Source organism: Myotis davidii, unplaced genomic scaffold (genome assembly GCF_000327345.1).
Source record: "Myotis davidii unplaced genomic scaffold, ASM32734v1 scaffold639, whole genome shotgun sequence".
NCBI lineage: Eukaryota > Metazoa > Chordata > Mammalia > Chiroptera > Vespertilionidae > Myotis > Myotis davidii.
The window spans coordinates 1,589,028-1,603,005 of NW_006290541.1; the positions used below are offsets into that span (position 1 = coordinate 1,589,028).

A 13,978-nucleotide genomic window follows, 5' to 3' on the forward strand; every position below is an offset into this window, starting at 1 on the left:
ACATACGAGTAATTTGAGTTACGAGCTCCGTCACGGAACGAATTAAACTTGTAAGTCAAGGCCCCACTGTATATTTACTGCATGTGAGAGCTCCCTAAGGATGACATTCTATCTTGCTATCCAGCAACAAGGGAATAGTTGAGTAAATTAAGGTTTGGTCACTTTCTGACATATTTTATAGTCATTTAACACTATGAAAAATAAGGAGGAACACAGGAAAAACGACCAGGTGGAAAAGCCTAAGAGCAAATGCAGTAACGCAAGCGAAGGAGTGCTAGGAAGACCTGGACAGAGCCACTCGGTGAGCGGCTATGCTGGGGGACTCTCCGTGAGCAGCGTCCTTGCCCCGGTCTTTCATCGTACTGTGGAGCACACACTGTGGAGCACACTCACAGCACTTACTGCTCAGACCACATCTGAAGAACGTTCCGAGTCAGTGCCAGCAACATGGCCTCTCCCTGCTGCCTGTGCAGACACCCCAACTCCCAAACTCGGCTCCTCCGGGGCCTGTGCCTGCACAGCGCTCACGCCTCTCCCATCTCTGCTCCACCTCAGCCAATGCTTTTTCCCTCTCAAAAGTAAGCCTTTGCCAACTCAACCACTTCCAGGCCACCTGTGACCCTCATCGGGTTGATTTCCAACCCAGACTTTCCCTCGGCACTTTAACGACCACCTAAAGGAACTGGTAGCTGTGTCAGGCAAGCTACTTGGCAATGCTCTATGATGTGCATTAGTATATTTAAGGGGATAGGGCATTTGGAAGGAAAAACAAATCCCAGAATCTACTGCCACACAAAGGACTGGTATGGTTTCAATACACCCTGAAATAATAATAAAAGAACTATTTCTCCACCACTGTCCCCTGAGAATATGATGCTGAAATACATACTGCTCGCCCAGACCCCAAATATCCAGTGTGGGTAAGGGCAACTCTCCTGAGTAACACAGGTATGTCCTGGCACATCCAGGTGACTTACTGCTTGGTGTCCCGAGTGGCCTGACCAAGCAGAAGAGCAGGCCTGTGGCCCACTGCTAAATGGCACATCAGTACCACGAATTATCCGACCGTGGACGCTCCCTGCTCTGCCAGAAGCCCAGAACTCCTGAAGGGCAATGTGGAAACAAGTGGGGCACCAAGTATCATGGAACAGATAACAGAAAATGACTCCTCATTCTGGAGTCAGGATCCCCAGAAAACTGTTAACACCAGCAAATGCAGACTCCACGTGCCTAAGAAATTCTATGTGTGACTAGGAGGAACTGAGGAGAGCCCATGCACTGACACCGGGAACGGGAGAGACAGAGTAACGAACGAGTGAACTGGAAAAGTCGTCAAACACGGGGACAGAGCCTCAGGTGTGCCAGGTGACAGTCCTACCTCTGATAACAAACTGCTTCGATGTCCTGCTGACACCTTCCTAGCCCTTCCCGTTCAACCCCACCAGCCGCACACTCAGAGCTCTCTAATTTATACTGTCTAGGCTAAGATATGAAATCCTTTTGAGTTCTAAATAACAGCAGCATATAGAAAGTTACGAGGAAATTGTTAGTTCACAATTAAGCAAAAGATTTGAGAAGAAAGTGAAAAGCTACACCAACACACTGGTACAAATGTCCAAGTTACCTGCAAGCCGTGCTCCCCGGCATCATACTTGTTGTCACCGTCTAGTTGTTCTACTGCCACATAATCCACAAATGATTCAAATACTTTAAAGAGAGAAAGGAAAAAGTCAGCCGAAATTATCAGTAAAGCTTTGATTACAATAAAGCCAACGCCATACATTTAGGAATGCCAGGGAAGGGAATGTAACTGACTGCGAGCAGTACCTCTCAGCCCCGAACAGAGCAGTTAAACTTGCCATACCACCTTCACTAATCCAGCAAAGGCCTAAATGCTCATGACATGGTTTCCTAAGGTTCTTACAAAAATAACATGGAGTCAGTGTTCCAAGATTTTAACAAAATCAAGTAACAAATTGTGACCCAAGCACTTACTATAAAGCGACAATTATTAAGAGAATGTAGAAAGTGAGAAGGAATGGGGGGGGGGGTAAGTAGGGAGGGTAGTGAAGGGCACACACTTTAAGATATAACATGAGTAAGGTCTGAGGATCTAGTGTAAAACATGGTGCCGATAGTTGTTTAAACCATATTGTACAATTGAAATGTGCTGAGAGTAGAACTTAAGTGTTCTCTGCAAAAGAAATGCAGGAATGAAACACGTGAGGTGACGGATGTGTTCACTAATCAGATGAAAGTAATCCCTCACAAAGCATACGCATGTCAAATACAATATGCACTTTAAGTATCGTGTAAGTGTCTATTAAACCGCATTGCAGAGCAATGAGGAGAATATGATGGGACCATTTGACATCCAAGGGGAAGAGGTGAGGGGTGGCGATCAATCTTAACATCCCACACATGCAAAAAGAACTATTACAGGTGGGTTGTAGATAAACAGAAAAGATAGAACAATAACAGATAAGAGAATATCTTATGACTTCAGGGCAGATGTTCTTAGGACACAAAAAACAAAGATTGATACACTGGTGATCACTTAAGTTATGAAATTCTGTTACACACAAAGAGTGAAAAGGCGAGCCCCACTCTGGGGGAACCCTCAGCGACCCCACCCAGAACTGGCGTGCAGACAGGAAGGCTCCTGTGCTACTGGTGACAGTGACAGGAGCCGGACTTCCTCTCCTGCACTGGACCGGTAAAACCCTGGGCTGCATGGAAAACAACACTGCCCACACTCCGGATGACAGGCAGTGCAGAGTGGTGACCTCTGAAAGAGCCCGCTAAATCCCAACTAGTGTACTTTCCAGGGAGGAGAAACTCAAACAGGCCTGAGGGGCCAAGAAAGCTCAAATGTGCAGGATGGGGAGCCCAAGGGCAGACAGCTGTGGAGGAAGAGGGCCAGTGGCGCACACTGGATCCTGGAGCCTTCGGTGAGTGCAGGTCACTGTACTCAGGAGAGTGAGGACATTATCTGGGGCTGGGGGACAAACCCCCTCACCGATAGAGGCACGGGCCCCAGAGCTCACACCGGCCTGAGGCTGGTCTGTGTTCCCTCCTGCCTCAGGGGAAAGCCTCCTAGGACTTCAGGCTGAAACTCAGGTGTTGCCTCAGTTGTGAGGACAAATTAGCCCTGAACTAAAAACTGTTGTGCTCCCACCTGACAAAGTTGAAAAGCAAGACTTGAAAAAAACAAATTGACAAGTAACTTAATTGTGCCCTAGAACAAAGGCACAATTAAGCGCATGCAAACGCCCATCAAAATCACAACGGCTGGCATCCAACGAAAGATTACCAGGCATACCACAAAGCCGGCAAACACAGCCATGAAGATGACAAAGGTGATGCAACAGAAATCACACAGGTGATGATAACTTAATGTCCTTGGCTGCAAGTTTTATGAACTGTATTCCATTATGTTCAGAAAGATAGCCATATTACTAATAGGTACTGGAAAAAGTGACCAGTTCATGATCTGTAGTGTGAATTAAAACCCAGAGAGCACCTTTCTCACACCAAAACATTCAATCTGGTAACTGACAGCTCCCACACATTGCTGGGGGGGGGGGGGGGGGGGGGGGGCTAAACCCCTTTGGGAAACCTGCTGACTTTATCTATTAAGCTTAACATGTGTGTACCCTGTGAGCCAGCAAACCCACTCACCATAAATGTGAATATGTATGTGCCCTGGAGACAGAAATAAGCATGGCCAAGGAGCTTATGCCTAACAGCCTCACAGTGAAAACAACCCAGACATCTATCAAGAAAAGATGGTTTCAAAACTCTTGTGATACATTTCCAAAGGGGAATGCTGTAAACCAATGAAAATGACCAAATTATTGCTACTCGCAGCATAGGTGAATTGCACAGAAATAATGCTGAGCAAAGTGAGAAAAGCACTACATCCTACATAAATATTTACAACATGCAAATACAACCTATAACAGGACGTTAGAAACTCAAGTAGTGGTTTCCCCTGCGGAGGAGGCAGTGATGGGAAGGGCCGGGCAGGGCTGCGTGTGCGTGTTCACTGGGTGAGCTGTGCACGCAGCGTTTGGGCACATGGCTGTCTATGCTCCAGTTCAATGACAAGCACTTCTGTAAGGAAGCACTGAACCGCAACAGAAATTACCAGACAGGCAGCAGGCCATTGCGTGCACACAACTTACTGTTTTTCTTTCCTTTTATGCTCAGCTGGATGTCATAATAGTCTTCTCTCCTATCAGATCGATAGTCCACCTCTTTACACTGGATATAGGACTATAAAGGAAGAGGACATGATGTGAGTATTAATCAGAACACTGTTAGTATTTTTTAAGTATTTTAAAATCATTCTTGAAGAGAGAGCACCACATACCACCATTTTGCCTCTGAATAATTTAGGTATGGTGCCTTCTACACACGTGCCTTTCATCTTATTTTCCACGTTATCAAGCAACTGGAAGAGAAAATTTTGGCTTTAGGAAAATGTTATGTTTAATAAATATACAGTAATTTGCAACTTGACTAGGAAATTTCAATGGTCAAATTCTAGACTATAAATATTATGACCTTGGCATGCAATTATCAAAAATATATAAAATTTTCTTCCTTGGTTGGATATTTACAAAAATATCTACATGCAACAGTTGAGATTAACTCTCTATCCAGCCTTTGGAATGAATTAGTAATCTGTAGTGCCTTTAGAAGCATTTTTTATATTCATTTTACCTCTGTGGAAAAGCATGTAAATTGAGCACTAAACTTAACTCGTATTGGTCCACACCAAGAGATTAATGAGGTTGAGCCTGTCAACAGGATTGACTGGTTTGTCCATGGATATTTAATGAACTGGATTCAACCCAGCTAGTGCTGCAAAAAAGAAAACACACCTTGCCCAGCCAATCACCTTGAATAGCCACGTCATGTTGTGTGTTTGTGTGTCTTTCATTACAATTGGAAGAATGGGATTTGCTGGTTGGCTAGAGCTGGTTTGGGGGAGAATCACCCACACAGAGCTCTGCCTCAACCAGAACATCTGTGCAAAGGAGGGGCCTGGACGCTGCAGGGCAGTAACAGAAGTCACCCTTCTGAAGTGCAGCAGGGCAGTCAGGATGGCTACGTAGCCAACCTGTGATTTCTTTTATAATAACTTGGGTAGATATTCCAGGTTAACACATTAAACGTATGTTGCCCTCTATTTAAATACAAGTTTCCCCTCATACTTCTCTTTCAAATAACTTATTTTCATCCTTTTTGGATTTTTAACTAGATACTGCTATTTCCTTCTGGCCTAATTTTGGTCCTGAACAAAGATGGGTATATCTGAATTATAGTGACATGAGGCAGGTCTGAGGTTTTACTTGAAAACAGCTTCAGACAGTGTTTCAAAATATTAGATGTCAGTAATATACAATGATAGCTTAATACTTACCACTCGACATAGCTCCTGAACATCATGTTGCATGAAGCTATCTAAAGTTTCCCACCTTGGAAAGAGAAAATGAACGTTTATATTGAAACTTTGACATTTCAAATAAGAATAAATTAACAAGCAGCTTGGATTAAAAAAAAAACTACACAAGCCAAACTGGTTTGGCTCAGTGGATAGAGCATTGGCCTGCAGACTGAAGGGTCCCAGGTTCGATTCCGGTCAAGGGCATGTACCTTGGTTGCGGGCGCATCCCCAGTGGGAGGCACCTGATGGATTTTTCTCTCTCATCAATGTTTCTAACTCTCTATCCCTCTCCCTTCCTCTCTGTAAAAAACCAATAAAATATATTTTTTTAAAAAACCAAAAAACTACACAGTAAAATAATCGGCCACTATTCTTAAATTCATTTTCTGAGAAGATTATTTGGGGGGTTATAATTAAAAGATAAACTAAGTTTTATCAGGACACTCAAATGTTCACAACTTTATCTTGTTCTAAACAACTTACTGCAAGGAGAGGTCATGTTCACAAGTAAGTACACATTCACTTAAAAACTATACATGTCCTTTTCCTGACAGGTAAAGCTTTAAGTGGTGACTTATTCCTCAAGCAATTTTCTAAAACCAACCCCCTATTTTCCAAAGAGGTCAAATAAAATGCAATGATAAAAACACTCCGACATAATGAAATGCCTACACTACGCTCCCTTTCTTCTAGCAACTCACTCATCCGTAAGAAAAGCAGCAGAATGGGAAGGCAGATTTGAATACCTACCCAAATGACTTTGTTAGCTTTTTTGTTCCTACGGGCTTATCGCTGTGTTGTAGTTCATAAAACACCCTCTGCAATGCTAAAGGGACACTTTTGGATGAATCATCACCCTCTGTTGGCATCATGTACACGGCCTAAAAGAAGTCATAAAAGTGAAATTTGATGTGAAAGTATACTTTCTAATATCACAATGGCTAAGGTAGTTTAATAAAGGCTTTTAGTTATCCCCTAAATAGGCCACAAAGTGTGTTTTGTTTTTTTAAAATCATAAAAGTCTTTAGAAACAAACTAGAAAAAAAAGACAAAATATTTTTTTTAATTACCTATAGCTCACCATCCAAAAGAGAACCACACTCATGTCATACTTCTCGGAGCAACATTTTTAAACTTAACATTACTTGTAAACAAAAGATTTGATGAAACAAATGCTACTGAAACTATCCATATTCAGCTATCCCCAGGATAAAATCCTTCTATGGTAATTAACTAGAAGAATAGTGCAAACATAGAGAGCCAGCAGACCAGCCAGTGGTGCCCCCCAACCAGGAGTCCGTGTTGCCTGCACTGCTCCATGCTGCTCACGGCTCTCTCCTACATTAGATTCAAAGGAGGTTTGTTCTGGCTTAACTATTCTTACAAATATCAGTTTTACCTATAATAGCTGAAAATTATATGTCGCAGCCAGTAGTTTTCTAACTGAAGAATTTTTTTATAAAGAACTTTTCAAATGATGTTCATGGCTTTCAGATTTAAAACAAACCCATATTATTTCTAGCTCAAAGTTAGGATTATTAGCTGTAGAGAACTTCGGATCACCCCAGTTAGCTTTGAAAGTGTCCAAACACTGAAGAATAAAAATATGCACAAGCATAACACAGGGGCCCTCTCTGGAGACAGCACTGTGACACGGGAAGATAAGACGAAAGTTGGCGAGAGAGTTTTGCTTGTGCCTTAACACTTGAGAGAAAAGGGTGGGTGGAGGTTGGGGAGAGAAATACCATCCATTTACCTTTCGTAGTTGATTTGTGAAAAATAAAGTCTGCAGCAGGCTGTTCATGTAACAAGTCGCTCCCTGATTCTTTAAACCGACATAGCCCGTGTGCTTCTTTGAATCCCACCTACAAGATCAGTTTGAGGTTGAGGGAAAACTGCACAGGACACCCCCTTGCTTCTGCAATGTGTGTGGAGCGATTCGATGAGATGTCAACATGGTGGCCAACATTTCACTTCCCACCATCCTGACACAGGAATGAAGGCCAAGCATCCCTCCAAGGTAATAACTCATCAACTAGGCCTGTGACATGGAGGACACCAAGGCCAAGAGTTCTTATCACAGGGTTCCCTTCAATGGTCACTGACTGTCCGCCCAAGTGTGTGGACCAGTGCTAATTCAATCTCAGTGTTCAAGAAGCAGCTTAAAACACTGTCTGCTGATAGCAGCATTGCCATCATTTACCAAGATCAGCACTCACAGACAGGGCTTAAATTCTATATACTTCTATCAAAATGACACCCACTGTGGTTCTATTACATGCACATTAGGTCATGTGTAGTCAGCAAGAAGTGGAAATAGCTGAGACCCCTCTTTTCTGTAATCATATACACAGAAAAGATAAGCATGTATCCTGGCAAGTTGTGATGCATACTTTTAAACATCTATAGCTTTTTCTCTTAGTCTTTTCTTTTGGTGGTTGGTTAGAAGATATATTTTTTTCCCTCAGAGTTAACAGTCCACCCCACCCCACCCCCGCCAAAACAGGAAGCTGAAGAGGATAACACTTGAAAGCAGGACAATCCCCCACCTCCATCTCCACCTTCCCGTGTGTGTGTGTGTGTGTGTGTGTGTGTGTGTGTGTGTGTAGTGCAAAGATATAAATGTGACTGCCACTAAGTGTGACCAATCCTAGAGGAGGTATTTACTATGAGATCAAATGCCAACAGTACTCCGAATTCCAGGGGTTAGTTCATGGCCTTGCAAACACACTCAAGGTGTGTCAAAATGGCCCAGTTAAAATTTGCACATGTGTGTAAAAGTAATTTTTTAATGCAAGAATCACAAATTACAGATTGTTATTTTAAGAACTATAACCATAAAGGTGATAATGGCTGAGTAAGTTTTGGTAAGTGTGGCTAAGCCAATTAATGTTTTGATTGGTAAGGCTGAAAACCCCAATCTACTTTTTAAGACAAGAGACATAGGGATAAGTGTTTTTAAATGAAGGGGGTGGGGAGGAGATCAAAAAAATTAGCAATACCTTGCTTCAGCCCTCCACTTCTGATATTAGAATACAGCGTGTGTGTTTTGAATAGGCAACTCAGAAAAAAGCCTAATTCCTCCTGTATCGGTCCAATTAACATAAAACTAATTAATGTTATCTGCTTTTAAAAAAATTGCCAGTGCCACCCCCAGGCCACATTAGCCAGGACCTGGACTAAGTACCAGCTCCTTCAGGGCCACTCTACTGCTCTCTGCCCCATTCCATCCAGGTCAACCAATGGTGCACTCTTGACCAAGAGCAGGGCCGTATGGAAACAAAATATCACAAGCAAGACACTAGAATCTGTCTGTCACTTAACCTCTTTCTGGAGAGAGTGTTATTATTTCGCTTTGGGCCTTAAAAAGTGTGTTGGGCCCAGCTGAAGTGGCTCAGTGGTTGAATGTCGACCTATGAATCAGGAGGTCACAGTTCGATTCCTTATCAGGGTTGTGGGCTCGATACCAATCCCCAGTGGAGGGTGGACAGGAAGCAGCCAATCAATGATTCACTCATCACTGAAATATTATTGATGTTTCTCTCTCTCTCTCTCTCTCTCTCTCTCTCTCTCTCTCTCTCTCCCTCCTTCCCTCCCTCCCTCCCTCTTCCTTCCTCTCTGAAATATATTATTTTAAATGTGTTGGTCTTCTATAACACGATCCCAATTTATCATCTCAGCCTTCAGTTCCACTTTGCACACTTTCCTGATACTCTGCCCAATCCCAAACTTCCCTGCTATTGTCTTCACTCATGTTTTCTCCCTACTCCCAAATTCCACTGTCCCTCCTCATCACCCAGTCACCCATCCACTCTTTAAGGCCAACACTTCCTCTTGCACACAGGCCTTCCTGGATGAGTAACAGACACATCTCCTAGCAGGCCGTCCTCTAAGCTTTGTGGCACCCCACTCACTACTTCACCGCTCAGTGGGCCAAGGCCCCTTCAGCACACGCTGATGCTCCCATGTTGTACATCCCTGACCTCTTCAAAATAAAAACAGAGTCACTCCTGCTGTAGTTATTTACATACTGGTCTTACTCCATTACCAGACCAGCATGTACACTCTTTGAGGACAGAAACCCAAGGCTGTCTTGTTGACCCTGTAATTATATTCTTAATACACAGCAGGGTCTTGCATAAGAAAACTGCTCTATAAATCTAATAAACAAAGCAGTGAATGTGAAGCTCCATATATGTCTGTGTGTTCCATGTGTGCCAAGGGGCAGCACAGACAGGGTGCTTATCTGTGGAATACATGCATCTCTGATAGTATGAGAATGTTGCCCTCACTACAGCACAAAACACATTAACAACACCCAATTAAAGAAAAACTTACGCAACTCCATGCGGAGCATCTGCCTGTACAAAGACTTCAAAAGTCACTTTGTCATCATCTATAAATCCTTTCTCAGGATCAGTCACTTCCTATAAAAAAGAAAAGAATATCCAACTTGCATAAGATCACAGGAATGCTCCCTTCATTCCAGCAAGACAATTATCCCAGTGTCCTGTGCTTAATGAATTAAAATGCTACTTTTTCAAGCATCCCAATTATGCTTCGTTTTGTAGTGTTCTTGGTTTATTTTAAACTGTTCTCTAAACAAAAGGAGGAATCCCAGATGCAATGGGGGTGCAAGGCCACCGCATAGAAATTGAAGGATCAGTGTCTGCTCATCAAAGCAGGGATGGGCGGTTCCAGGAACCCATGCTAGGAGACTATTTCCACCTCTGCAAAAAGCAGCCGAAATGCACTGACTGGAGAATTCAGGAAGGTACCTACAACCACCCTGCACTATGTCTGACTCAGGAAAGGACCCCAACTGGTATTATTTCTTTTAAAGGAAATGTACTTAACAGGAAAGCTATCAACCAACTTATCAATTTTGACCAAATGTTGAGACTTGAGTCCTGTTGCCTGCTAAAAGCTTAGCCAAGAAACAAAACCACATATAGATACCTGGCCAACTTATTCTAAAATAAATAGAAGGCCTTGAAAAATAAAAGATTTAGGGTAACACAGAACGATGCTCAGGTTATTCAGGCTAAACCCACTGTTACTTACACTCCAGGCCATAAAATTGGAAAATCCCCAATCATTTTCTTTATGGAAGAACAAATGACTAATACGACGACTGAATGACTTCTCATCATCTCTGTAATTTATTATCTTCAGCACCGCTTGTGCATGACAAGACCACGACCTGTTTAAAGAAAATAATCTAAGACTTAGGTAACATATTTCATTGATGTTTACATTTTTAAGAACACAGCACACAAAAATTCCCATACTTATTGTTTTTCTCTTTTGGAGGGATTGAGGAAGACACATTTACCTTTAATGGAGAAAAAGGCTGAAAGGGTTTGGGGGTGCCCCTCTGTACTGACTTAACCCATGGTTTTATTATTTATTAATTTTTCAAAAGTTTACTTCAAGTTTCTTATAGATGTATCTATAAAATACATGTTTAGATTTTATAAAAGACTACAGCTTTGGGGTCAGATTATAGTTCTATTGATATTCTTTCAAAAGAACAGGAAAAGCCCTAGCTGGTTTGGCTCAGTGAATAGAGTGTTGGCCTGCGGACCGCAGGGTCCCAGGTTTGATTCCGATCAGGGCACATGCCCAGGTTGTGGATTCAATCCCCAGCGGGAGGGCATGCAGGAGGCAGCCAATCAAGGATTCTCTCTCATCATTGATGTTTCTCTCTCTCCCTCTCCCTTCCTCTCTGATATCAACAAAAAATACATTTAAAAGAAAGAAAGAAAAGAATAGGGAAAAAATGGTTCTACTAATAAAGGTGTCATCACTTCTAAGCATTATTCCTGCCCCTGGTGGCTCATAGGTGCTGTGGCTGTCAAGTTCTGAAAGCACCTTCCACACAGGCCTCCTGAGAAACTCTAAGCATGGGTACCGAATCACAATCAAGAAACATGACCATAGCTGCTGTCAGTCACGTTTTGAGCAGAACAAAAGGGCCTCTGGATCGATGTTTATAAAGAAAAAAGATACCAGTGGGTCTGACTCACTGGTTGAACGAGGACCCATAAGCCAAGAGGTCTCTGGTTCAATTCCCAGTCAGGGCACATGCACAGGTTGCGGACTCCGTCCCCAGTAGGGAGCGTGCAGGAGGCAGCAGATCAATGTTTCTATCTCTCCATCCCTCTCCCTTCCTTTCTCTGAAGAAAATAAAAATGTTTTAAAAACCAAAAAGATATGCCACTTTACAAGTCCACCATAAGGTTTACAATGCAAGTAGAGCTTATAAAGGAATGAACTTTAAACGGGCTGCAAACTCACTGAAATACCTAGCACAGCAGGGCTGTCACCTCGGCACTTCCACTTGCTCTGGATCCTTATGCTGGATGTGGACGGCTCACTGTGCTTCCCAACTGTTCAGGCTAAAGCTGTTAGACTAGAATCTAGCCCAATACTCATCAAATCTGATCACAATGTGAACATAGGGGAAAAATTTCTTAATCTGAATACAGCCCTGGCTGCACCATAAAATGGGCTTGGCACTTCTTAAAAATTCAAAAATAAAAAATAAAATGAGCTGTGTTCCCTAGAGCTTTGACAGAACTAGAACCAGTGCCTTCTGGGGAACAACCTTCCCCAGGGGGCACCAAAGAGCCACAATCAGGAGGTGACAAGGGAGTCTATGCAGATGTGGTCCAAGGAAGCAGCTTGGTGACAGTGATCTGGAATCCCTTCAAACATGTCACAACTAGGGGAACTGATAAATGCTGAACAGTGACAGTTCTTAAAGGAAAGAAGAGTAAAGAAGCTTTTGGAAGTAGGCAGAAAATGTGAAACCTCTAATCTTTGGCTTTACCTGAATGGAGGGACCACCAAAGACACTTCTTCTTTCTAAAGACATTTTATAGTATACCTCTTTTAGAAATTACATGAATAAAAATTTATTCTCTAAAATAAGCCAAGTAGGCTCATGTTGTAGAACCCTCGAATGTTTTCATTTGAATTTTCTGAATAACCCATATGAAATGATTAACACAAAATGAGAAAGATGTCAGCCTAAATAATTTTTCTTAACCAAATTTTCCCCTTTGAGAGTTACTGCTGAAAAGGAATTAAGCCTGGTAACCAGCATTCAGCTAATCCACTGGACCCTGATTCCGTGTTCATACAAACACTTTAGTTCTGTATATGCAAGAAAAATACATATCTTTTTAGTTTGGATATAATACCTACCGGTGAGTTTTAAAGAGGGAAATGTATTTAATCTAATTTAAAATCAAAGGACTGTAGAGGCTTAAGGAAATAAAAAAAAAAATTCAAAAAGAGGCCAAATGTATTATAACTATCTGTGGATTTGTAATTGCATCATTTAAACTGTCTTACGTGGAATCAGATTCAGCATTGCACTGGAGAAAGAATCCTACGCTTTTTTGGTGTGGTCTGTCTGGATAAAAGCGTGGCATCACCATAATCTTCCATGGCAGATTTCGCACAAAACACGGAGGGCTAAGGACCGACTCACTCAGTCTGCTGAAGCGCTCGACAGTGAACTGAAAGGTTGCCTCGGAGCGCCAACTCGTGTCTGCAAGAAAACACGTGACTGTCAATCAGAGCCCGTAAAACAGCCCTGAAAGTACCAACAAACAGGAATAAACTATTCTACACAACATCAACTAGCTGCTAAAACCTAGCTCTTTGGAAAAATAACATCAGCCCAATTTACTAATAACCTAAAACAGCACAATGATATGCAGCTTCTGTGTGAATGAAACCCCAAATTCAGGAGGCTAACAACACACACCTGCCTTCCCTCCTAGATTTTTAAGAGTCCAGTGTGATAAGAACAGCTATTCTACGTCTTCTCAGATAATTCTTAGTGCATGGAGGAGCTTTGGAGAGAAGGGATGAAACATGTGACATCTGTCAAGGTCAGGGGTTGTGGGGGGGGGGGGGGGGGGGGGGGGGTTGGGAGGTGAGGGTCTGACCCTGGGGGCGGAGAGAAAGCCTTGAGACTTAGGCTGAGCTGAAGAGGAAAAACGAAGGGGGTGCTGAACTTGCAAACATAGGTGGCCTTTCGGGTAAAGGGCTATTCCCAGGGAAGCACGGCACTGTTTAGAGACAAGAAGATTGCTGAAAAGTTAGCCTACAAATAAAGGTTAAATAACTTCATTAGTTCATAATTTTTGTGAAAAATCAGCCTGGACTCCCTAGCAAAAAAAAAAAAGAAAGAAAGAAAGGAAAAAAAACTGGTATTCTTTATTACTCAATGATACTAAAGGGAAATTTAAGGAATTAGGATTTTCTCCAATAAAAAGCAATGTGTTGTTGTAGTGCCTGTTAGACATTCAACTAATGTCACAAACTTTAGAATTCCAGCTTCTACTGATGGTGGCTATTCATTTACAATTGACACAAGCGCCAGATTAGCTTTGATAAACCCAGCAGTGTCCATATCGACACTTCTTAGACTCCTTGTGTGAAGGAGTGGTCCTCCCAAGGCCACCCGCCAATCTATCACTGCCAGCACTTCATAATAAAGCATCG

At 42.5% G+C, this 13,978-nt stretch overlaps 1 protein-coding gene across 4 annotated transcripts in view; it reads right to left on the reverse strand.

The window, feature by feature from the left end:
• Positions 1-13,978, reverse strand: part of USP7 (ubiquitin specific peptidase 7 (herpes virus-associated)) — a 35,427-nt gene that overhangs the window by 15,574 nt on the left and 5,875 nt on the right. For 2 of the 4 annotated variants that reach the window (XM_015563799.1, XM_015563800.1), the window contains exons 3-11: positions 12,818-13,016; positions 10,520-10,658; positions 9,794-9,882; positions 7,212-7,320; positions 6,206-6,336; positions 5,432-5,486; positions 4,376-4,456; positions 4,188-4,278; positions 1,625-1,707 (exon numbers count right to left, since the gene is read on the reverse strand). In XM_015563799.1, coding sequence (XP_015419285.1) covers positions 1,625-1,707; positions 4,188-4,278; positions 4,376-4,456; positions 5,432-5,486; positions 6,206-6,336; positions 7,212-7,320; positions 9,794-9,882; positions 10,520-10,658; positions 12,818-13,016 — 977 coding nt within the window. Of the gene's footprint in view, positions 1-1,624; positions 1,708-4,187; positions 4,279-4,375; positions 4,457-5,431; positions 5,487-6,205; positions 6,337-7,211; positions 7,321-9,793; positions 9,883-10,519; positions 10,659-12,817; positions 13,017-13,978 lie in introns of those variants that run through there. The other 2 variants (XM_015563801.1, XM_015563802.1) reach the window with 2 other exon arrangements.